This window comes from Leptinotarsa decemlineata, unplaced genomic scaffold (genome assembly GCF_025532065.1).
Source record: "Leptinotarsa decemlineata unplaced genomic scaffold, Ldec_3_MD MMD2_tig00003335_RagTag_RagTag, whole genome shotgun sequence".
Classification (NCBI taxonomy): Eukaryota; Metazoa; Arthropoda; class Insecta; order Coleoptera; family Chrysomelidae; genus Leptinotarsa; species Leptinotarsa decemlineata.
Genome location: NW_027412587.1, coordinates 4674960 through 4702021, shown reverse-complemented (window position 1 = coordinate 4702021; position 27062 = coordinate 4674960). Strand labels below are relative to the sequence as shown.

General features: G+C 37.2%; 2 protein-coding genes across 6 annotated transcripts in view; one reads left to right on the top strand and one right to left on the bottom strand.

The window, feature by feature from the left end:
• LOC111508053 (uncharacterized) overlaps positions 1–27062 on the top strand; it is a 270025-nt gene that overhangs the window by 123564 nt on the left and 119399 nt on the right. For 2 of the 5 annotated variants that reach the window (XM_074177981.1, XM_074177978.1), the window contains one exon: positions 13229–13290. The exons of the other annotated variants lie outside the window; for them this stretch is intronic. The gene's annotated coding sequence lies outside the window, so the exon portion shown is untranslated. The remainder of the gene's footprint in view (positions 1–13228; positions 13291–27062) is intronic. 5 annotated transcript variants of the gene reach the window in all.
• Positions 9191–10357, bottom strand: LOC141483353 (uncharacterized). The gene has a single exon (XM_074177893.1). The coding sequence runs from the start codon at positions 10355–10357 to the stop codon at positions 9191–9193; it is 1167 nt and encodes a 388-aa protein (XP_074033994.1).

Sequence of the window (27062 nt, the reverse complement as noted above, 5' to 3'; positions counted from 1 at the left end):
CAAAACTATGAACTCCACACCTATCTCACGCTTGTCTGTTGCCTTGCATAGTTCATGTGGAGGTCATTTGTTTTCGCCTATTCAACACGTCTGACAGTGAAATCGCATATCAAGTTATAATGTCTACGGTTTCCTGGAGACTTGTAGAATAAATAGAATGAGTTTTAAACCGAGGTTATAAGTATATTTTTAAATTATATTTCGACGATTTAATTTTTCGAACGAAAGAGTCGATAGGTGATGACGGTTTTGACAAAAAAATATTCAAAGTTCATGTGGCAAATCTATACTTTATGTCCTCGAAACTCAAAACAAAAAGGAGTAAAGTTTTGAATATATTATGTATTTGAAATTACTTTAGGGAATTGAATTTAATAATAATATCATTTATCAATGAAAAGAGAGACAGAATGTATACAACAAATACAATTTTTTGCATAAATGATACCTACTCGATAAGTGAACAAACACTTGTTTCGAGATAAAATTACCTTACTCTACTACATAAAAAATATATTCAATCTAATTCAAGAACATAACGTAAAAAAGCATCACACTTGAAAAATATATATAGAAATGACAGTGTAATACAAGAAGCAAACACAATAATGAGAACATTTATATAGTAATTTTTTTGCTTGATAAGTGCAAACACCTGTTTAGAGATAAAAGTACATTACTTAACTACCTAATAAATATTCAGTCTAATACAAGGACACCACCAAAAAAGCAATACAGGGTGTAACATGAGTACGTTAAAATATTCAAGTGACGTATTCCTGAGACAATTTTAAGAAAAAAAGTCTATATGAACTTGTGTCCGAAAATGCTTCATTTCTGAGATACGGGGTGTTGAAATTGAATTTTTTTTCTCTTTTTGAAAATAACTCTTGCAAAAAATAAGTTATTTGCACAAAATTCGGTATCCGAGGTTTTTTTGACGTGGGAAATCATAATTTCGTATTAATTTTCATGTAAAATCTAGAGGGCGCTGCGTACGCTATCATTATTTATTTCAAATTGCCCTTACTTTTTTGACAGTAAACTTTTGGTACTTTTCATGAAAAAACCTAATTCCCACACCTTTTCCAAGTAAAAAAGGTACACCTCCTCAACAACGCTGGAGGCGATCGTTTTCGAGATATTTAAAAAATATATATGGGAATAACAGAGTACTTAATAAAAGCAAACACATTAATTTTTAAAAGTACAAACATTTCAGAATAAGTGAAAATTCAAATTAAACCCGTGCATGAAGAATTAAAAAGGCGAGTATAAAATAAAATGAATCAGTTGAAGAAATTTGGTTCGACGATCTAGTTACATTTAGCTCTTGATGTTTCATATATATGAATCGTTTTACCTTATTTTTTAACATGTTGAAGTTCATTATTTCTTTAATATGGACAGAAATAAAATAGAACGCTTTGGGTGCTGTATAAGAAAATAATCGCTGGCAGATTTGCTCATGTGTGGAACAACATGTGATGTCTTTGTCGGGTACCATAATTACGTGTAGGAAAACTGGCGTTTTTTATATTTCAATATAACATTCAAACAATATAGTTGCTTCAGATCCAGTATCCCGCATTCCTTATATAAAAGATTTGTAGAATTTCGGTGGGGTTTTTCTAGTCTCCTTATATTTACAAAAATGTCATGATAAAAGTAAAGCTATACAGGTATTTGTGTCTATGGCAATTTAGCCAAAGTTGATAACTTACATGCTGATTTACCTACAATTCAATTTGTTGATGTCGTATGATACTGATCATTTCGATTTTTTCAAAATATTACTAAAAGATAAGTTTATCAAGTGAATAAAATTGAAGTAAGGGTATATATACATTAATCCATATACAAAAAATGTTATAATAGTAACTTCAATTGTCTAATATGATATAAATTGATTTGAAATACCTGAAAAAATCTGTAAAGAATTAAAAAGATCAGCTGAAATATAACAATTATATTAAGCAAAAAATTAACTGAAATTACAATGAAAAAAAAATACAAGCAACAACCAAAAAATAAGAAAAAAAAATTGAACTGATAACACAAGATGAAAATAAAAAAAAATATTAACAAGAAATGAAAATTAAAACTTATTTATTTATTTTTTGGTTGTTGCTTGTATTTTATTTCATTGATATTTCAGTTTTTTCTGCTTAATATAATTGTTATAAATAGATAGATAGATACATTCATTTATTTAACTACGTTACATAATGTTTGTAGCAGGTCATATATACATAACAATCTAATTCTCACTAGGTTGTGAACATATACACATAGTTATGGGTGAACAAATTCTTAAATATTAAAAACACAAAAATATAAAAATATAAATCAATAATAAATATAGCATAAACATACAATTTTTAAAAAAGGCTAACAATATCATAAATCTACAGCAAGAATTCTATACCTTCTTATAATTTATTATTATATACAACTATAATAATGTCAAAAATCATTTTGTAAATATTCTTCAACGGTGTTAAAACATTTAGATTTCAAATATTGTTTCATTCATTCTTTACAGTTTTTTTCAGGGATATCAAATCAATTTATATCATATTAGACAATGGAAGTCCGAACTGATGAAATGTACCATGAAACATTGTCAACCACCTTCAAACAAATCATAATAGTAAAATATTGATAATCACGATAAATTATTTTACAGGTTTCATTTTCTGAAAGGTTGTTCTATGGAAGAAAAAATGATATATCAAAAATGAGTAAGAATTGAAAAATAAATCAACGCTAACTGTAAAGAAAACAAATTATTGTATCCTAAAATGAAGTAAAAAATGAGTTGAATAATAAGTGAAATGCCAATTATATGTAAACAAAGAAAAATTACAATAAAGTAATAAAGATGGAGGATGGAAAATGCAAGAAGGTGAAAAATGAAAATTAATGAAAAGAAAAAAAAAACAAACGGAGCTACTGCAAGATGTTTCGATTTTTGATTTCACATCCGTCTTCAGTTGAGAGTTGTCACAAGATAATTCTTTAAAAAAAATTAATTTTCGTTCGAATGGATAACTCTTGTCCGTTTTATTGTCATGCGTTTTTGTAGCTTCATTTCTCGATTATTATTCATTTTACTGGGTCGTGTTATATACTGATCGATAGAGAATTTTGTACTCTATACGTTAATGCTGTTAATTCATTTTCCGGAGTTTATTTATTTGCCTCTTTTCAGCATATTACTATATAAGCAATTTCAGTCCAATTTTTCTCTTAAACAAATTAATTTCCAACAACATTTCACTAATCACAAACTAATTTATTTACAACACCAGCAACTAACGCTTAATTGATGTCCATTATTTGAATTTCTTGTTTAGCCGCTCGATTCACTTTCTGAACTGCCCTCTTGGGTCGGGAAAACGTGCTTATATCGCTAACGGTCCTTTCTAGAAATCTGTAGTCAGTTCGGTCCTAGAATTTTACCGGCGATTCCCGACTTAATTCTTCCGCGGTGATGTCATGTAATGTTCGATGAGCAGGCTGGCATATCGGTCAGGGGCGGCTTCAGTTTCGTTACAATAGGTTTAATGAACGCAATTATCGACGTTTGTTTGTGATATTTCGTTCCGGAAATTTTAGCCTCGGAGAGGAGCCCCGAAGTGGTCGACCTACAGTTCTCCAGGAAGAGGATTTGAGGACTCTTGTTGAGACTGAATCATCACAAACGGTACGTGGGATGGCGGAAGAACTGGGCGTCAGTTCCCATGCGGTTTTGATGATATAAAACCTATTGGAAAGGTCCAAAAGCTCAAAAAGTGGGTATGCCCACGATTTGTACCATCGACAGGAATTGTCATGTTTCGAGGTTTGTTCTTCTTGGCTTTTGCGTAATCAAAATTATCCATTTTTGGATCTGATCGTCACGTGTGATAAAAAGAGGATCATTTACGATAACAGGGAACGTTCAGGACAGTGGTTGGACACCGATGAGCCACCCAGGCACTTCCCTAAGGCGCAAACCCACCAAAAACAACTATGGTTACTGTATGGTCGTCAGCCACTGGTGTGATTCACTACAACTTTCTGCAACCAAGCCAAATCATCACAAAATAGTCCTGTTGTGAAGAAGTCAACGAAATATACCGAAAATTTCGTCAAGCAGCCAGCAGGCAATGATCAACAGAAGAGATCCGATCCTGCTCCACGACAACGCCCGTCCGCACGTTTCTCAAATCACCGTCCGAAAATTAAAAGAAGTGAGGGTCCCACTTCTGCCTCGCCCACCATATTCCTCAAACCTCTTGCCAACAAACTATCATCTTTTCGAACACTTCGATAATTTTATCGTCAGTAGAACCTTCGCCAATCAGCACCAAGCAAAAATGGCCTTCGTTGACTTCATCGACTTTCAAGCAGTCAATTTTAATGCTGGGGAAGTTAATCGACTTGCGTTACGTTGACAAAAAAGCAGTGATTCAAATGGCGCTTATTTCAATTGAATTGAATGAGTAGTCACTGAGATATCACAGTTTATATTAGACTCATAAAAACGGACAAAACTTTGAAATCATCTGATACTTAGCAAGACAATTTTATGTGTTGCTTGGCGGACCAATTAATCGCTTGATTACAATCGATAATTGAGGCTACGAGTACAATATCTGATAACCCGGCTCCATAATAATTCACAAACAAGTTATTCATTCATACATGTTGTCAGATGCATACTTAATTGGTTTTTAATTTTATAATTCATATAGTCTAAGCTTCGAAAAAGACGTGTTGTTTATTTTGTATATAAATTTGATTCATTGGTTAGTCGAACACACGCGATTTATGATATCGTTATGGTTATTATTAAGCATTTATTATAGTGCCAATCCGGTTTTCCACTAGTGACGATTTATTTGAATTATTTATAAATCTTATTGAAAAAATTGATCAGTGTCAGCATTTTAAATCGCTCAGAGAGTTCATTTGTCACCCTAATAAGAAGGTCGATATTGTTGAGAACAAAAGTCTGTCATCTGAGGTATTCATAACGAAGTAATTTACCTGAGCGATTACAAGTTGTCAGGTTGCAAAATAAGGAGAGCCAATTAATTTCGGTCTGCAAACTCTTCCGGGTCTCTCTCTCTGCGCTTCCACCATATGATACATTTCGGTTATTACGATGAAAATTTAGTTTTGTGTTTGCCTGAGTGCGAACGAGACGAAGCAGAGGAGCCGACAAGAGAACCAGGAATCGTCTAGGGGAAAGGGGCGGTTGATTTTGAGTTATCGAAGGTGAAACAACTTTGAAGTAGACTCATCGCAACGCTAAATCGATACCCGCAAAAGTTGGGACCGAGAATGAAGGCTGCGTTAACGTAAATTCGAACGGGAATCGAGAAAGAATGAGGTCGACGTAGTTAATGATTTGTTTGTTCTTTGCGTTAAATGACTTTTTTTTCTGGGAAAAAACCTGGTCTTGTGCTTTTTCACTGAGGGTTTGGCGATTCTCGGGATGATTATTAGAAGAAAACTTTTATAAATCCGTGTCACAAAGGGCTAAGTTTAAAATATAGGGCGGTAAACGTTCAACATTTTTCTAAATTTTATTACATACAAAACGTTTGCATCTGGAAAAAAAAGGTTTTGGCTTTTTACTTCACTTGACTTCACCTGAAATTTATTGCTTCCTTCCTTCAGAAGTTTCACCTTTTTATATAAAGATGGAGAAAAGTAGAAAGCCGAAATTTCTTCCAAAAATTATTCTCTTCTGAAGATATACCCCTTTCAATATTCAAATCTACAGTGTGACCCATTTTAAATGGAAACACCCCCTTAAAATTTGAAGTTGTAAATCGATTTTAATATTTTTTTTTAAATGTCAAGTACTAAAAGGTCTACCTTGGGACAAAATTTGAAATGTTTATTAAAGTTTCAGGGCATACTACGATATTTTTTCTTAGTCGAAAATCGGGATTTTTTTATTAGCGATTTTTTTTATTGAAAAAATCACTACGCCACTGGATTCAGAGTGCCTCTAAATAGGTGTGACCAAAATTTCATGAAAAAATATTCATTATTAACAAAGTTATGACAACTCAGTCATAATATATCATTTTTTTTATGATTTCAACAAAGTGCCGCCAGATGAAAAAAAAAACAAATAGCATAAATATTTTTAATGAAAATAACGGAATTACATTCACACAATTCAACTAACAATGAAGCAAAAAAATTTAATAAACGTAACTAATAACTAATTATTGAAATGTTTCGATTCAGTGCAACAATTAATTCTAACTCATATTCTAGTAGCCTCTACTAATCCACCACGTATTTCGATACATGTGTCGTAGCGCTTACGAATGTTTCTGATTACGTTCCTTAGTTCTTGAGGGCTAATATCTGCACATACCTGTCGAATTCTTGCACAAAGTTCATTTCTATCTCTTGAGCGGTTTTTGTAAACCTTTTGTGTGAGAAGTCCCCAGAGAAAAAAGTCCAAAACTCTGAGGTCTGGAGATCTGGGTGGCCACTCTATAAACGGACTACCACGGCCTATCCATCGGTTTGGAAAATGTTCGTTAAGCCATTGCCTCACAGCTCTGGCATAATGAACTGGACAATTAAATTTGATCGTTCATTGATTGGTAGCTCGTGAATAGCATTCCAAAACTCTGTGTTTAAAAATTCTAGAAACCTTTGCGCATTAATGTTTTATTCAAAAAAGAAAGGACCGATAATTCGTTCGTTCAATATCCCACACCAGACGTTGATTTTTTTGGGAATAGTGGCTTTTAGAGTTTATTACCCAGTTAGGATTATCCGCTGCTCAATAGCGACAATTCTGTGATGACACTACTCCATTTGTAGTGAAAGTGGCTTCGTCGGTATATAAAATATTTTTTACGAAATTTCTATTGTTTAAATATTCCCCTTGGGCCCATAAACAATATTCCAGGCGTCTTGCTTCGTCGCCTTCTTGAAGTGTGTGTAAAAATTTTGGCTTGAAAGGTTTAATATTCTCCGCCTTGAGACATCTCCGAATAGTTTCTCGTGGAATATTCAAATCTAAAGTGGCATTCCTTATACTGGCATTAGGATTATTTCCGAAATAATCTAAAATCATTTGATCATTCCTGTCATTCCTGTTTCGTCTTTGTACAGGATTACTTTTTACCATAATTTTTGATACTGCACCAGTTTCATTGAATATTTTATTTATTTTATTTACCGTACCGCAGCTAATACGAGGACGATCTGGATGTCTCTCATTAAATACTCTACAAACCTCTCTAGCACTTCTAACGTCATCTCCCGAAAGGCGTACAATTTCAATTTTCTCTCTTACGCTCAATCTTGCAGCCATGACACAAAATAATTCGAAGAACTGTAAGGTGAATATTGTTGACAATAGTACACTTAAATCTTTCAACAAGTGTCAAACTGTAATATCATTTCCATGGCATTCATCTGGCGGCACTTTATTGTTGAAATCATAAAAAAAAATATTCTCATGGCTGTATCTGTTGATATAGAGTGTTTTTTGTGACTGTTAGCTGTGTGAGTTTTCGAATTTTTGATTTGTCATAACTTTGTTAATAATTAATATTTTTTCATGAAATTTTGGTCACACCTGTTTAGAGGCACTCTGAATCCAGTGGCGTAGTGATTTTTTCAACAAAAAAATCGCTAATAAAAAATCCCGATTTTCGACTAAGAAAAAATATCGTAGTATGCCCTAAAACTTCAATAAACATTTCAAATTTTGTCCCAAGGTAGACATTTTAGACTTGACATTTCAGAAAAAAAAAATTAAAATCGGTTTACAACTTCAAATTTTAGGGGGGGGGTGTCCACACTGTATATGTAAAGCACCACAATGATTTCCCCCACTAATATCTATTTACACTGAAACTGATTGGGTTTTTGTATTGCCATGAATCTAATGACTGAACCTTGATCATCTCCTGGTCATCACCCGAAGACGATTGTAGATACCAACAATCGAAACGTCGTGAACTAACGTGACTTGTAATCTCTCCACTTTTTATTTTTATTTTCTTTTTTCATTTCTTTATTTTCATTTATACTTATACAATTGTTTTATTTTTACTTGTATTTTATTTCACTATTATTTCATTCAGGTTTATTTTGGTTAATATAATTGTTATTTTCAGCTATTCATTTTCAATTCTTCTTTTTTAGTTGTTTCAGGGATTTCAAATCATTTTATATAGTAGACAATGGAAGTCTGAACTAGTGAAATTCATCACGAAACCTTGTCAATCACCTTCAAACAAAGATACTAACTTGGTTAGATCCTTCTGGTCAGTAGCTAAAGCTGTTAATCAACTAAAGCTGTTAGCTAAGACTCTGCTCATCATTTTGAAGTTCAACTCAGTACACCTCGAACTTTACAAATTCAGAACTCTTTCATGTGGAGAACTGCGTTTTTGTGGAATAAACTTCCTGTGAACGTTTCTCCAAATGGAATTGATATCCAGCGATTCAAATCCAATGTGAATCGCCACTTTCGCACAGGCACCGCTCTTAGAGCGTCTTCAGGATTTTCCTGTAGCGCTTGTGTTTTGTTCTTAAAAAAGCGAAAGGCGTCAAGGGACATGAACAATGCCTATGCCTTCGTTGGCCTAGCCCGAAAGCCTTTCAACTGGCAACTTCCCTCTATCTACCGCCACCACTATCAAGGGAACCCCTACTCCTCCGAACTCTCCCCCCCAGCGCATCACCGCCGCAGAGCGACGCCAATGCGCCGGGACGAATCAGCGGGGTAGAAGACCCATCTCTTTATTTCAAAAATAATTTTCAATACATAATTTTATAATACAAAACATTTGATATTTCTATTTCCTATCACTAACTTAACTAACTACTAAATCAAAATGATGAAACTAAACAATTCTTCCATCCAATGTAACCAAATTCCAATAACTATTTGCCTATCGCTACCTTAACTAAACTTAACTAACTCAAAATAATGAAAATGAACAATTCTTCAAACCTTTGTGACCCAAGCCCATATTACTATCTCCCCACCCATTTTCTTTTTTTTTTTATCCCTCACATCATATTCTTGTGTCATATGTCGGAGTCTTATACAATTCCAAACTTGTGTCCAACCATGACCAGGATGATGTTCACACCACCCAGAGGTGACCTTTCCTTTTTATTGCAATGAGTTGGTAACTTGCCCAAATCATTCCCTTTCGTCCCTCACCACACTGTCTGCCCATTCATTCGCAAATCGTATCCATTCCCTCTTATTTCCGTTTTCATCCCTTAGACTCATTTCTCCATTCACCCTCTCAATTCTCTCCTTCCATTCTCTCCATCCAATCCTGTCCCCTATCAAACATCTATAGATCACGTGTTCTGCCGCTTCCGGCTCCCCATACCCACACGGGCAGGGAACCTCCGGTCCCAGTCTAAATCGCGCCAGGTACCCCGGAAAATTCCCATGCCCTGTGAGCAGCTGGATCGCCTTTCGCGACAGATCCAATGATTCATACCCGACTGTTCTACAGAATCTATAGAACAATCGCCCAGTCGTGCCCCTCTCCCATTCCCTCTTTATTGTCCCTTTCACACGCTTTCTCTCTTCCAATTTACTATAAGCTTGCCTGACCTGAAGCGTTACCTGCTCCTTATCCATGCCCATGTGGGCCTCTTCGTGTGCCTTTAGATTTCCCATGTTGCCGATGTCATGTCCCCTCCTCCATATGATTTGGGTACGTACTCCCCTCTCTCTCCTTTCCTCAATCATCCTTTGTATCCTTGCTATCCTTTTATTCCTCACTCTTCCTGCATTCACTCTATCTACCGCCATTGCTGAGTCACTCACTACTCTGATATTCTCTTCCATACTCCACATACCGATCACCCGCTCTATTGCCATTGCTTCTGCTTCATTCACACTACTTTGCCAGGTTATCCTTTCATTCCCTGTAATCCATTCATCCCCTCTCCTTTTATACGCCCATCCGATTCCCATCCTTTCTTCCTCCATCCTCACTCCTGCGTCCACATATACTTCAATCACCTCTTCTCCCTCCATCTCCTCCAGCAACTCCCCTTGCAGCCAGGGGAAAATTTTATCTTCACCTTTCACTCTTTCCTCTATCTTCCTTCTTCCATTCGCTCTCCATTCATGATATCTGGCCCATCCTTCTATTTGCAGTGGCGCCATTCCGGTTATAACACTGAGTGCTGCTGTTGGCGACGTTCTGTAAGCTCCACATGATGCTAACAGAAACGGCCTCTGTGCCGCACTCAGCTGTCTCTTAACCCTACTATCATGCGCCCTTTCCCCCCAGACTTGTACACCATACAGTGCCGCAGGTTTGGCCACCCTTTCATAGATCATCCTTACGCATTCTCTCTTCAATCCAACATTCTTCCCGGTCCATCTCCTCAGTTTCCCTGCCAGCTCACTCAGTCTTCTCCTTACCTCTTTGTGGTGGTCTATGAACAATAGTCTGTGTCCACCACAATTCCGAGATATCTCACACTCATTTTTGGTTCAATCACTCTTCCCTGCATTCTAAGAACCGGGGTTCTTACATCCCTACTAGTTGGTATGAACATGCATTCCGTTTTCGTCTCATTATATTTCAGCCACATCTCCTCCTCCCATCCTTTGCATTCGTCCCATACCAACTTCCATTCATTCTCTATGCTGTCGACAGAGTTACCCTCGATGATGACAAGCTGGTCATCCGCATAGGCCTGCACTTGTACTCCTATTGCTCCTATGCCTTCCCTAATTTTCATCCTGTTAATTCTCTCAAACCATGCCTCCATCACTAGCAGCCATAGGGTTGGTCCCAGACTTGACCCCTGTGGGCAGCCTCTGTTCACTAATTCAGAGACCGCCCCACAAGTGACTGTTCTCTCCCCTATGAAGCTCATGCATGTCCTGCCCACGTCTCATACTCACTTCAATCGCCGGTGCCCATGCGGTATTAAAGGCGTTTGACAGGTCCAACGCCACAACCAGACTATGTCTCCTTCCTCTCTTGTTTTCTTTTATTCTACTCACCATTCTCTCTACTGCCATTACTGTATCCATTCCCCCCCTGAACCCAAATTGATTCGGGGAGAATTTCAACTGTCTTTCACACCATACTTGCATCCTACCGTTAAGAAGCCTGTCCAACATCCGTCCCATGCCAGTCAGCAGGCTGATTGGCCTGGGATTTCCGTCCTTCTTCGGTATCCATACAACCTTACCATCATTTTATATAGTAGACAATGGAAGTCTGAACTAGTGAAATTCATCACGAAACCTTGTCAATCACCTTCAAACAAAGATACTAACTTGGTTAGATCCTTCTGGTCAGTAGCTAAAGCTGTTAATCAACTAAAGCTGTTAGCTAAGACTCTGCTCATCATTTTGAAGTTCAACTCAGTACACCTCGAACTTTACAAATTCAGAACTCTTTCATGTGGAGAACTGCGTTTTTGTGGAATAAACTTCCTGTGAACGTTTCTCCAAATGGAATTGATATCCAGCGATTCAAATCCAATGTGAATCGCCACTTTCGCACAGGCACCGCTCTTAGAGCGTCTTCAGGATTTTCCTGTAGCGCTTTTGTTTTGTCCTTAAAAAAGCGAAAGGCGTCAAGGGACAGTGCTAACATTGACTTTTCACAGAAAATAACGGAAAAGTTGCAAGCTATCGATCGTGTAATAGTTTCACTCTAAAAATCGAAAGGCACTATTCAATTATTATTTTGTCAATAAAAAAGTTTGTATCTTCAATAATGTGAAACTGACCAATGGAAGTAATTTGGAACAGATTGTATAAACATTTATTAGATTGTGTGGGAAATAGAACGAGAAGTAAAAATAATTATAAAGTGCTTCACATTAAACGTGTCATCCAAAAGCATAGAAGAATAGGATTTATCTAAACTGAGGTCTCAATTCTCTTCGAAATTCTGAAAGAGATAAAACCGGAAAAGTTGACATAATACCTTAGTAATCATCGTAGAAGAGGTTAGGAAATTGAGTCACACCAGATCTTACATATCGCGATGTAACATTTCCACTAGAATATTATATTCACGACTATTTTGTTATGTGAGAACTTGTACTATAATTTTTACACGAATTGAAAAAGTAAACAAAAACTACTCAGATTTATTCAACTGGTTGAACAAGGAAACCACCTAAACTTTTGTGTCTCATTTTCTCTCGCGGTCACTATCTAGCGGGGTTTCTACTTAATTCAACTGAATTGACATCGAAAACAACGAACAACACAATACTGAATCAGAGAGAACACTGACAGCACTGCATTCTGCACGTAAGTGTTCTGTGATGACTTAAAATGGCTGGTAATTTCTCTATAATAATCGGACTTTTGAGAAAGATCAAAACGGCAACACCGCTAACAATCGATCCTGGCCGGCATGCAGTGACGTTTGTTAAATGAAAATTTGTCCGAGAATTATGTAAATAAACAGATGCAACTCGGTGTGCCGTGTAATCGAGTAGAAGCTGGTAGACAAATTGTCGAAAGTTCAAATGGCAGTATGCTGCAGCGGAACTAATAAATTATACCGTTAAGGCTAAAGAACTTGAGTGAAAAATAGTGCGATATCAATGGAAACTGAAAATATGTAGACCATTTACCGTAGAGATTTGAAAATGAGCTGAAAAAAAAAACGAAAAAAGCGGTACAGTTCTGAATCATGAACTGCATTGTTGGACTCAGGCCAATGCATATAATTTTCGAATTTTCAAAGAGGAAAAAAAAATGATAACATCAAATAATTACCGTTTCTCAGTTGCTTTTGTTGAATCATTTGATATTTATTTATTATATTTTAGAGGCTCAGTAATTATTTGCTGTTTTGTTTGTGTTTTATTATTGTAACGGTGTTGAGAAAGCTATAACTTTCAATATTCATGTCCTATCTTTGAATCAACAAGTAAATATAGTTTTTGGGAAAAAAACTTTTTGGCTTTTATTTCTCCATTTTTATACAAAAACTTATTCTGAAAAATGCATCTTTCAATTCAATGTAATTGAACTGTCAGGGAATCGGATACGAATATTGAAATTATTTTATAAAATTTAAAGAAACGTTTTATGAAGGTGGAAGGTAAACTTTTATTTAGTAAAAAAAAATATATACGAAAAACAGAAATGAATACCATATATGGAGATTAATTTTACAAATTCATTTTCAGTCATAGTAGACTTGTAACAGTGTTTTTTCTTTTTCAGGTGAGATGCTGGAATGCTGAATTAGAGTCATTGTAGCCATTGAATCCACTTGCAATTAAGAGGTATAGTTCAAGTAAACGATATAGTGCCACCTACCTTCCAACAGCTCCCCTTTAATAATATAGTTAGGAGCTAACTAATTTCGTTATTCAATAACTATATTATATATATATATATATATATATATATATATATATATATATATATATATATATATATATATATATATATATATATATGAGTGGAAAAGTAGGGATTCAAATAATACAGTGATAATTGAAAGTACTTCTGAATACTACTTACTCACATATATAAACAATCATCGCTTCAAAAACACTTCACTAACTTTCTTCGAAAGCTTCTGATAATACCTCTTCAATATTCTCTATTTCACTATCACTGTCGTCATTTAAATCAATAATGAATTTATTTCCACCATTAATATGGAAGTGTTCAATCTCCATATATTCTTTTTCAACTAAAATTACTTTTTTAATCATTTTCTGCTAGTCTTCTTCAGTAATATTAGATACTTTATTTAGATCTATTACGCGTGATGCTTTGTTTCAATTTCTCCCAAATCAACTCGATGAGATTGAAAACACAAAAATAGGGGGGAGTCTCAGTATGGTGTGTCCATACTTTTCAGCAATACTCTCAAGGGCACACACTTTTTCAAATGTTTTTGTCTGTAAAACTTCAAGTAGTTGATTTTTGGTATGGTAATCTTCAAAATACAAATTGTTATCCATTAAAAAACTTTGTATTTCATTTTTCCTCGAATTTTTATTCGGTATTTTGATGAGCTGTCGCGAATGTTAGGAAGCGTTGTCAAGAACTGTTATACTATTCGCATCCAAATTTGAGATGAATGTGTTTTCAAACCATTCCTCAAAAATATTAGCTTCCATGTTCTTATGATAGTCAACATTGCAGTCCTCCAAATTTTTTTCCACATAATTTCAAAGAACCAAACTTGAGATGTAGATTCTTATAATACATTGAAACATACTTTCTCTGTTTCAATATTCAATTTGCATCCGAATCTTATTCACTGGTATCTCTTTTTCGCATTGTTCACCATCGCTATTAGAATCACTACACAGGAAAAAGTCTGTGTTGTTATCACACTCATTATTACTATTAGTACTTGTCCAAGGACGCCACATTTTAAACAGATAACAAAAATTTTAAGTAATTATAACTGAACCAATATCGAATTTCATTACTCAAATCGCGGTCAGTTCCTGAACTGAACAGTGACAATACCCGGGCTCGCATTCTATTCGTCACCGTAACATGACTTCAAAATAAAATTTTATGACTCTTCAACTAATCATAAAACTCGGTTAGTAAAAATCGTCCAATACGAACCGCCAATTCTTCAGTCCACGTGGACTAGCTGGCAGCCGTTTTATCTCTTTGTATAGGTTTTTATTGGCCTTTGAGGGCGCCGATAGCTTTGAGTATTCACAATAAAGATTACTTCGACTGTAACTGGCGTTTGGTATCATACATACGCGTATATTGTAAACTATTTTTTTTGTATTGTAAAAGTAACCCATCTGAAAGTAATTTATGTAGTATAATAATAATTTTGAACACTACTAGTGTACTGCATTTCATTTCATGAACTTGATTTGATATGAAAGGTACAATCGAAGAAGAAATGATAGATAATTAGAACATAATCCGGACTGGTAGACCTTGGTTGAATGGAACCGTCCACGGCATACTGCCATGAAAACCTCTGTTCTCGTACTATGCACGCTCTCAGTGATTTATGTTGTGAAAAGTTTGATTAATGATCCAACCATTTCTTTTATTGAATTTTCTTAGACACATCAAGAATAATTAACATATATTATTGTTCGTAAGCGAATCGTTTCATTGCGCCACTATTGTCCGAATTCGTATATTTTTCGAAATCTCTTGTTTGGATCGTAGTGGCCATTTCGAATGATAAAACCGGTCCGTTGAAGAAATCTTTCGAAAGCTGTTTTTCAGTTAACCAGCTGTCGCCCCTCTTCTCTACGAACGAAAACCCCTTAAAAATCGAATCTTGTTCAAGCTAGCGATTAATCTGGTCTTACCTTTTACGTACGATTCCTATCATCAAATCACCACCGCAACCCGCAAGGGTTTATTGTGGCTCACACCTATTCACACTTGACCAAGTAAACCCAGCTTCTTAACGAAGCCGATTAGTTTGTATGATGAGTGGTCTTTCAGTTCAGATGGTAAGAGGACGGCTCTGCCGAACTCTAAAAACCAGATTCGCTCCTCAGCGGGACGGGCGCAAAGTATGTGTTCTGCTGTTTCATCATTTTCCAGACAGAGGCGATACACACTATCTTCCGACAGTACGAGTCTCTGCATATGATGATTCAAATGACAGTGACCTGTAACAAGACCTCGGAGTTCATCCCTACTGTAGTCCAACAACTGTTTGGTATCGAAGGGTGAATAAACTTGGAGTGAGCCAATCCTGGAAGATTCTGCCAGAAGTCCATAAATATTTTTGCCATCCAGGTGTTCAATGTTTTTTTTGGCAAAGCTTAAAGCGATGCCAATGACAGGTTCTGGTCCGATGAAGCTGCTTACAGCACCCTCCTTTGCAACGGAGTCAGCAGCCTCATTGCGTTCCAGTCCAGTTTGGTCAGGAATCCAGACAAGAGACAATCTGTTAAGTCTCCCTATCGAGGAGAGTCGTTTTTGGTAATTTGCTACCAATTTAGACGTTGCTTAGTAGGAGCCAAAAGCTTTCAACGCCGCTTGACTGTCCGAGACTATTTTCATTGACTTGTGTATGGGGTTGGATTCGCTCACAATTCAGTACCGTAAATTTCCGCATGAAATACATTCGCATAGGTTCCTAGGCAGGTTGATATACATATATGTCCTGGGTCTGCGACTGATTCCGAGTACGTACCGTGTGAATAAGAGAAATCAATTTCATGGACGATATCTCGTTCGAATGAACTCCATTTCGGAAAATATTGGAAAATGTCGAATTTAATCGGACTATCGCTTATTTAGCAGCCCCGGATTCTCTATAAATAACCCCCGTACACCGCATTTATTCGCGACATCGCTTACACACTGAATTATTTGGTAATCGAGAGAGTTGTTACAACTCTCAACTCCGAACTTTTTTCTTCCATCGGTTTGAATGCATGAGAAATGCGCGCGAGCAAGGAGAGCGGGACAATTTTATTTTCGATGTTTATCTGCGTCAAAACTGTTTTCGATCGGCGGTGACATTCGAGTTCACGCTGTTAATTGCGAAACAGATTAGATCAGATTGAGATATCGGCAGCGTTCAATTGAAGGAGGTCATGACGAAATTTTTGTTTTCGAATAGATCGAAGAAACCGATCTATGAATTGACCTGGCAATGTCAACACGATGCATACCTTCTTTTTTTCCACCGTAGTGTGCGCTGGTCAGGCCCTATCCCCCGAAGCCCCGATACATTCGGGAGGGCGCGCCAGCATTATCAACCAATGACCACTCCCCACACCGTGGGATAAGTGATCATTGGGTCCGAGAATCATGCGCCCTGAACAAGCGCACTGAGCCAAGAATGATAGCCTTCTGCATCTGTTCGGCTGAGATTTCTGCCTTAGTGCGGAAATCCGATATGATTTTAAGATTCGAGAGTATAGAGGGCATCATTCCACCAAGGACTCCAATAATCAGAACAACCATTTTGACAGAGTGATCTGGATGGAGTCTGCGGAGTTATTATTATTATTATTTTTATTATGGAAAGAATGAGAATAATCTTAAAGACATCTGGTACCTAGCATGAAATATCAAAAAAAAATATTCACTCAAAAACAAATAAATTATGTCAAGTTTCTTCATCCTAGAACCGATGAGAACCCTAATTCACTCACTGCAAATTTTGTTATGGTATTAGTGACGCGCAGAAAACTGAAGTTAAACCATCAGGCATCTGTGCAAAGTCTTCCATTAGGAACATTTGTCGCAAGTAACTTCCAATATATGAAAAACTGGTCACCGACAGACCTGTTTCAGAGTACTAGCTCCTCGTCAGTCGGTCATTTCAGTCGAAGTGAATCGTCTCAATATCTTGTCGGCTATCTGCCACACGTACCTACAAAATAGTAAGTCTCACATGAGGGGTATGTGATCATTGGGTCAGAGAGTCATGTGCCCTAAGGAATCGCGAACAACCAAGAATGATATCTTGCTGCATTTGTCCGACCAAAATTTCTGCCATGGTGCAGCAAGCCATCATGGTCATGAGATTCGAAAGTAGAAAGACCTTGAGTCCACCAAGGACTCCAATGATTAGAACAACCATCTGGATAGAGCCTGCGGAGTTCAGAGAGAAAGTTTAGATATTTCATCCGTTTTGACTCCTCCTTCTGAACGATATTATTCTCACCCGGAACTGCAAACTCTACGACAAAAATCATCGTATTTTAATGATCGGAAAGGACTAGATCATACTTATTCGTTTGTATGACCCTGACTTTGGGGAATGAATTGTTCCAGAATTTGGCACTTTTCATTCCTCACAACGAATTCGATATCCCGCGGAGCCTAGGTTGTCAATACCGTTGGAACGTCCAACATGTAATAGTGCATCTCAGGCGCCTAGCGGTAAGTCCTGCATCTGATGTCAGGCACTTCTGTACCTATCACGCGATTACGGTGGACTAATATGTTGAAATACCCTTAGTCTACCAAGTTGGAACCCCTTCTGTTGAACGGGTATCAAATCAGTGACAGAGTTGTGATCATCTCGTTAAGTGTCAGCAACTGAACCATGTTCATCGGCGACGGAGGTTGTGCTGATATTTGCAACGGAGAGAGTTTTTCACTGAGGCTACCTCGTGTGAGTGGCGTTGTTCCACCACTTTGTTATTAATATTTTCAATACTGCTCATCAAATATATAATGCAGTGAATTTGTCTAGTTTTATTTACTATGAGTTCAATCATTGGTGATGATTCCATAGATGGCAGCTTTTTGGAGAGTAGATATCTATGCTTACTTATAATATTATAATACATAAGGTCTTCAGAAATCATGTCATCTCTTAGGCACTACTAAATGTTGGTTCCAAGTCTCTAGACGACGTAGTATGTTCATTACACGGTTTCGTAAGTGGGGAAAAGCTCCTTCCTAACGGACGTCTCCCTTATGAAGACAGTCCTCACTAATTTAGTGTTTTTTTCTAAACGGGTAGTAGATCCACCTGAAACCCACACAGTACTGATGATGATTTTTGAATAATCGGAAGTACGTACAAGAAAACATTTAATTAATATTTTTCTTGAAATATTTGTATCAGTTTCGAATTGATGAGTAATAATTGAGTAACCTTTTCGGAAAGAATATGATCACAGCATATTCATTACATTTTCTATTCTTCCGTTATTACTTCATTAACATTCATTTTATTGTTGTCGGTCAATATCGATAATTCTATATAGATGATTATATTCGATTGACAAGTAAGAATTCGACCCTTTATCCCTCACCATCACGCAATAATCGTAAAATCCAAAACCGAAGAAATTGAACCACTTAGTTTATCGGATCGGTTATTGAACATCTATCTACCCGATCCGACATCTGGAATCCGTAACCCGGAAACGGGAAAAAGAGTTCCCTAACTCCCAATACTTTCTCTCATCCACTCGAACTTTCGAAGAATAACTGGGTCAATTCAATCTCGACCATGTTAACGAAATGAAAGTTTTTCCGTTATTATTTCCCGATTATCTACATTCCTCGATATACTGTTGGACTTCGTTTCGTTTTATAGCGTCCAAGTGGATTCGGGTTAAGAAAAAAGTGGAAGTTGATATTTATTGTCTTGAACTAATTGCACTACTATTTCATTTAAGATTGCGTCCTGATGATGATAACTTTATTGGTGAAACGCAGGTGTTCTTGTTGAATTACATGAATTAAACTCCATTTTCATGAAGGCGCCAACTTAGATAGGTACTTGAACGCGCGTAGAAAAAAGTATTGAAATTCTGGTTTTTGGGAAAAGTGTTTTTATTATCGTGCTTGAGGTCTGCGCTGGGAGCCAAATCTGGCGAATACGGTGGATGAGAGAACAATTCGAAGTTCAATTCATGTAGTCTTGATGAAACAAAATTTTCTTCTTTGCCATATGCTGCCGTTTCTTTGCAATTTCGGCAATGTTAGTAAAGGAAAGAACTGTGGAAACTGGCGGACAGGAATAGATTGTCTCTATGTTGGGACACTCAGGATCCTTAACTCTTATATATCTATAGGCTCTAAGAGGGTCTTTAAAGAAACAAAGAGTATAGGAGAGAGGTACTCGGGAATACACATGGAAAAGTATTTATAAATTGACTATCTGAGAAGGGAACAAAGGAACTGCCCCAACAAAACAGGGATTGACTCATAATAATTACATAGCTACCGAAACAGCCATAACAGAACTTGTCCAAGACATTAATGATCTGATGGACAAAAATGAGTATGTAGTTGTCATATTGTTTGAGCTAACGCGGGCATTCGACACGGTTAATCGTAATTTCGTCTCCGGAAAAATCAACAACCTAGGTCTACGTGGCCCAGTGAACGACTGGATAACGTCCTTTCTTGAAGATCGGAAGATCATCGTGAGAATCGGTGAAACCAAATCGAAGGAATACGATTTAGATCTTGGAACACCGCAGGGAAGTGTCATGGGTCCCTTGATCTTCCTTACCTATGTCAATGACTTGCCTCATAACATAAAGGACGGTAGAGTTTTCATGTATGCTGATGACACCTCTATTGTGGTGTCTGACACTGATCGCCAAAGACTACAGCAAAAAACTGACTCAGTTTTGAAAGATTTTGCGGATTACTGTATGCAGAATACACTAATAATGAATCAAAGTAAGACAGTAATAATTGAGTTTCACACAAAACATGGAATACCTTCTAATTTCACCTTCGAAGTCAATAATAATATTGTTGAAACCTCCACTTCATCTAAATTCTTAGGAACGCTCATAGATTGTAACCTAACATGGGAGGATCAAATACAAATAGTATGTAAAAAAATCAACAAAAGCTTTTATATTTTGGCAACACTAAGAAATATTTTGAACACAGATTCAGTATTACAGGTTTACTTTGCATTTGTGTATTCCACAATTTCCTACAATATTATAGTATGGGGTCAGGCATCAGACATAACAAGAATTTTTGTTGCTCAGAAAAGAATCATAAGGCTTATCTTTAACATTAGTAGTCGCCAATCATGCAGACAGGTTTTCAAAACTAAACGGATCCACACGGTTACATCAATTTATTTAATGAAACTATTAACATATATTTGTTTGAAGGTGATTGACAATGTTTCGTGATGAATTTCCCTAGTTCGGACTTCCATTGTCTACTATATAAAATGATTTGAAATCCCTGAAACAAGTAAAAAAGAATAATTAAAAAAGAATAGTTGAAAATAACAATTATATTAAGCAACAATAAACCTGAAATGAAATGATAGTGAAGTAACCTACAAGTAAAAATATAATAATTGAATAAATAAAAATTAAAGGAATGCAAAAAGAAAATAATAAAAATAAAAATAAAAAAGTGTAGAGATTCCAAGTCACGTTAGTTCACGACGTTTCGATTGTTGGTATCTACAATCGTCTTCGGGTGATGACTGGACTGATTCCCCCCCCCATGCCCCTCCCGGGTTGTGTGCCCAGGTCGCAAGCTCCCTCCTTACGGAAATGCTTCCGCAGGTTTGGACCTGGCGACCCTTTCCTTCCACCCCCGTTTCTTAAGGAAACGGTCCTCAATCCAGCTGCTGGCACTTCAGCAAGATTGATATCTAACCTCTTTTGGTTGGAAACCAGCCTTTAGGTGCTTTTATTTCCCTATCTAACTTCTCGGTTTAAATTTTATTTGGCTCTTATTTGTCGCGGTATTCCTAATTGAATTTTTGCATGGGGGCCCCCAAAGCTAACGGCGGCCAGAGTTGTGATAGTCGGGCTTTTCCCAGTGAAGTTGAGAAATGTGATTTTGAATTTGAATCGCGGTTTTCCTGTAAGAGAATATATGGTTAATACACTTAAGATTTTTATACTTGCCTGAGCCGCCTGACGGCGACTCGTGGGGGCGGTCTCTGATTTTGTCTGGTCGGCCTTGGATGTTTGTCCCTTTCTCGGAACCTGGGGTCATGGACTGATTCCTCCGAGAGATGACTATTTTATAGGTCGTTGAAATACTTTCACTTTCTCTACTTTCTATTTTCCGCTTCACTGATTCCGTGAGAGATGACCGATTTGGCGGGAGTTGGTCATTTTCCGTTTGATGATGGGTTTCCATATGTTTCGTATATCTACGCTGGCCTGGCTGAATACGTTGTTGGACAACATGTATGCGGCTTCCTTAAATTTTCTCCTGAACCAATGTTCCTCTCTGTGCAAGATCTCAGCTTGGGACCACTCGATGTTGTGTTGATGGGTCCAAACATGGTCTGCTATTCCTGATTTGCTGGTTTCTCCTCGCTGTGTGTGCTTCTTGTGCTCGGCAATGCGAACATTCAATGGCCTCTTAGTTTCACCAATATAGGATTTTCCGCACTCACAGGGTATCCGGTAAATGCAATTCTTGGAATCGCAGTCCGCGTGAGGCTGCTACGGATAGTGTTACCGGATCTGAAACAGGTTCTAATGTTGTACTTGGAACCAATTCTTCTTATCCTCTCCGATAATCCTCTGATGTAGGGAAGTGCAAGCACTGGTTGTGACGGCTTCTCTTCCTTGCGAGGCTCCTGCTGTCTTTTAGCCAAAGTTTTTTCTACCATCGCTTTGGAGTATCCATTCCGCTGAAGATCGTTTTTGATGATGTCTAGTTCCTTCTCGATTAACATATATTTTCAATAACAAACATTCATTTCCCATTAATAGTGATTCACATTGTTACCAGAAATAAAAGTGATATCAAATTGAACAAGCCCAAACACTCCTATTACAAAAAATCTCCCATCAATGCAGGCTGCCGTTTTTTTGAACTGTCTTCCGAACGAAATAAAATACGCGGGATCCCCGGCGGTTTTTAAGTATAGACTTAGGGAACTCCTTATCAGAGAATGTTTCTATACTGTTGAGAAATTTGAATTATAATTTTCAATTTTGAGATGATATCGAAGTGTATTTTACATAGTCTATGTTAGTCATCATTGTGCTTGTTTCGTCCTGTTTGTCAATTAAAACCTAATGACACTGTTTTTGACTTATGCTATCTATTGTTAACAATAGTTGAAAGGATTAATAAATACTTTATTTATTTTTTATTTATTTTATTGGACACTGTTCATTGAGAGGATACCTGAATAAAACAGGGCTGTTTAACGGAGGCTTGGCCGGAGGCAATGCAACATAAAAACAGACAACTAGTCATGTTTTGTGGTAATGAGGCTCTGGATCACATGAGGACAGTAATTTATGGACAACTCATGTTATTCCAGAAAAATGCAAAGTTACGTAGTAAATTCGATCCGAACTATTAGGTTCGAAATTTTAAGATCCTCATATTCATATATGAAAAAAGATTAGGATCCTTTCGTTGCTCCTCTTAATGGCAAATCTACGATTCGAATACACAAGCCAACTAAATCTTCACAAATTCAGAGGTAAAAAAACCTCACAGGGAACATCACATAATGTTTTCAGGTCTAATAACAAAGAAATAATCAACGGAAAACAGTGAGAGAATCGCAGACTTCGCCTTTACCCAGTTTCCGAGATTTAATCATTTCCGGATACACAAAGACAGACGAGAAAATAACTCCGGTGGCAATATGATGTTTGTTTTCAGCGAATCGAATGCGATATGATGAATTCCGCAATGATAATAATCGGAATACATCGTGAAAGGGAAGGAGGGCGTTATGTATTTGTTTCTCCGTTGAAGAGGATTTATTTGCAGCCCGACCTTGCAGGCTAGTTATATAAGATTGCAGGAGGTGAAGTCTATATTTATTTGGTTTGCCGGATGAGATGCAAACAGATGTGACTTCTTTGTGAAGTAGACAAATGTAATATTGAGTTGATGGGAAATCAGCTGATGAATTTTCACGGGAAATTCGTCTGAAATCTTTTGTCAAACGTATTGATTAAAATATGGTGAATTCCGCAATAATAACCATCGGAGGACATCGTGAAAGGGTAGGAGGACGTTATGTACATACGTGTTTCTCTGTTGAAGAGGATTTATTTGCAGGCTGACCTTGCAGGCTAGTTATGGAAGACTGTAGGAATCGTCGGATGAGATGCAAATAGCTGTGAGTTCCGTGTGAAATTGACAAATGTAATATTGTTTATATGAGGCTCCCATTATTTTGTCGAGGATCGGTATGTATTATTCTTCTGATTATAATTCTGTAGATTTTATCAACAGCCACAAGTTTTCTTCCCAAAGATGGTTTCGGTAATTCCACAGCTTCATTTTTCTCTTATTCTTGAATTTATATATCGATGACTAGACTAGCGACCTGCCCTGGCTTCGCACCGGTGCAATGCACAATAATAAATAAATATAAATTCACCCATCGAAAATGTATGGAGAGATAGTGTTGAAAAGGTAACTTTATTTTATGGAAGCGCCTTTTTTCCCCCGGCTGGAGCCCCGGTTGGAATATTCAAAAACCCTTTTTTATTGTACATCTAGAACATAAAACAAACCTACATACAAAACTTCAGCCTCGGAAAATATAACGGAAACAGGAAACAGTAATAAAAAGGTAGTTTTCATATGGAAACGCTCCCCTTGTATCCCCAGTGGGGGAGCCCCAGTTGAAATATTTAAAAATCCTTTCGTAGGTATTGCACATCTGAAACATAAAACGAACTTACATACAACTTATGGCGCTATTGTTGGCATGAAGCGACTCCTAGGGGCGTATGCCCAAAACTAAAGCGGGGCCCTAAGGGACATTAAGGGACGCTATGCAGTAGTAAATACCTTTCAACATAACATATAACGGAAAAATGAACTGCGAGGACGAAGTTTTTCTTCCGAAAAGATATGAAATTCGAAATGAAACAGTACGGAGAAACAGAGATAAATGAGTGAGTTTTAAATGCTACCAGAGTATCAACTATATAGGAAGGATTTTGGTGTATGAGAGCGTCATATACAGTAAGATCATTCAGGGTGGGCCATCGAAAACTTGACTTGGATGTTTTGGGTACTAATCTTGCAAATCCGAAAAAACGCTCAGACAGGTCGATTTTTATTGGAAGGGGGACAGTTTTTTTTCCATTTACAGCGTCGTCACTTCAACCCCGGGGCAGAGGGGTGAACAACCCTTGTAATTTCAAAAAGGAATAAGGGTGGAGTCGCACATTGTTTGAAATATCTTGGAATTCTCCAAACAATGGTGTACATATTTTTTTTTATTTGGACGTATTTAAAAGGGTTCTTTCCGATAATTAACTTTTTCAATATTGTCAATAGCAGCAAATTGTACGCTACTGCTCAGTTGGAATGTATTCTTTCATTTGTTTCTTACGCTACTTTTTTGTTAATTTTTTAGTTCTTGTCTGATAAGAGGACTATCACAATTGAGAAATGGTTAAAAATGCTGTTTCTATTTCTAATTTTTATGTTAAAAGTGATATCTACATTAATACTAGTAGTGAGTGCCGTAAAGTGTTGCTGAAGAAACAATGGTTTACACAACTGCAGAGAGGGTTGAGTTGATTAAACTGTACTATGGAAATAGACGTTGTGCTGCGAGAGCCGCTGAACTGTTCAATCAATCAATCAATCAATATGTTTTCGATTTAATTGCAAAATTTCGCGCAACTGGATCTGTAGCAAATAAAAAACGGCAAATCGAACCACCAGTAACAAATGAGGCGACACAAGTGGCAATTCTGGGCAATGTTGAGCTTGACCATACTTTGAGCACAAGAAAGTTAGCATTTGTTTCCGAGGTGTCACGAACTAGCATTCGGCGTATTTTAAAAACCCACAAAATGCATCCTTACAAGATTAAATTAACGCAAGAACTGAATGAAGATGATTTCGATCGACGCTTGCAATTTTGCGAGTTGGTTAGTAAACGCGCTGTGGAAAATCCACATTTTGTATTCAACATTTGCTTCAGTGATGAATGTTCTTTTTTTCTAAATGGCACAGTTAATCGCCATAATTGTCGCTTTTGGGCTGATTCAAATCGTCACATTTTTCATGAAGTGCATACACGTCGTCCACAAAAATTAAATGTCTGGGCTGGAATTTTTGGTGACCGTACTGTTGGCCCATTGTTTTTAGAAGGCAATGTATCTGGAGCTTCTGGAAGATACTATTAATCTCCTTCTCACTGATATTATTGAAAACGGCCACAATTATCGGGAGGATCTGTTAATATTTCAACAAGATGGGGCTCCTCCGCACTATGCTCTGCCTGTTCGGCAGTATTTAGATCAGACTTTTCCGAGGCACTATTGAATGGCCACCACGATCACCAGACCTTTCGCCGTTAGATTTCTTTCTGTGGGGTCATTTGAAAAGCAGAATTTACTGTACTCCTGCATCACTCGAAGATTTACAGCAACGAATCACAAATGAATGTCTCCAAATCACTTCAGAAATGCTCCACAATGTTCGAGAACGTTTCCAGCAGAATCTTTATTATTGCATGGAGGCTGGGGGTGCCTATTTTGAGCATATGCTAACATGAGAATAAAGTAAGTAACTTCAACTCTAAATTTAATGTGGTTCTTCCAAATTAAAAAAAATGTACACCGTTGTTTAGAGAATTAAAAGATATTTCAAACCATGTGCGACTCGCCCCCTATTCCCTATTAAAATTCCAAGGGTTGTTCACCCCTCTGCTCCGGGGTTGAAGTGACGACGCTGTAAATGGGGAAAAAACTGTCCTCCCAATAAAAATCGACCTGTTTGAGCGTTTTTTAGGATTTGCAAGATTAGTACCCAAAACCTCCATGTCACGTTTTCGATGGCCCACCCTGTATACCTATGGTCTTTCATTAAGCGTTTCCTATCTTTAAATTCAAATAATATCATCGAAATTTTTTATTCATTTGAAAGACTTATTGATGCCATTATGTTTGGAATATAATATAATCCTTCAAATGTCCGCCACGGCTTCTGTTGGTGGAGCGCATCCAAAACATTCAATTTGACATGACTCAAGCTCATAAATCAGGCTGAATTTGACCGATGGCATGGGTTATGTTGTCTTTGAGGACCACTGTGGTGTGTGGTTTATTCGCGTAAACCTGCGACTTGAGAAAACCCTACAAAAAAAATCTAACGGGGTGTAATCGCACGAACTCGGTTGCCAGTTCACATCACCTGTACGTGAGATGACCATGCTCTCAAATCGCTTGTGCAGAATATCTGATGTGGCATGGGCTGAGTGGATGTCCAATTGAAACCACAGGTCGTTGGTATCCAGATCATCCAATTCAGGCCAAAAGAAGTTGGTAATCATCGACCTATAGTGCTCGCCATTAACAGTGAATATGAACCCAAAATCCACTACAAACAGTGACTTTTTCGGGATGCATTGCACGCTTTTGGATCTCACTTGGATGGGTATTGTCCCGAATTGGACAATTTTGTTGGTTCATGTATCATCTAGAAATGGGCCTCATCGCTGAAGATAATTTTTCGATGAAAATCAGTTTCCCATTCAGCTAACACACGTTGTTGTCTATGGTCGTTTACCTTCAGTTCCTGGATCGGTAACTTTGTAGGGGCGCAGGCCCAAGTCACGACATAAAATTCGCCAAGTTGTGGTCTGCGAAAGGCGACGCGAAATCGACTGTCTCGG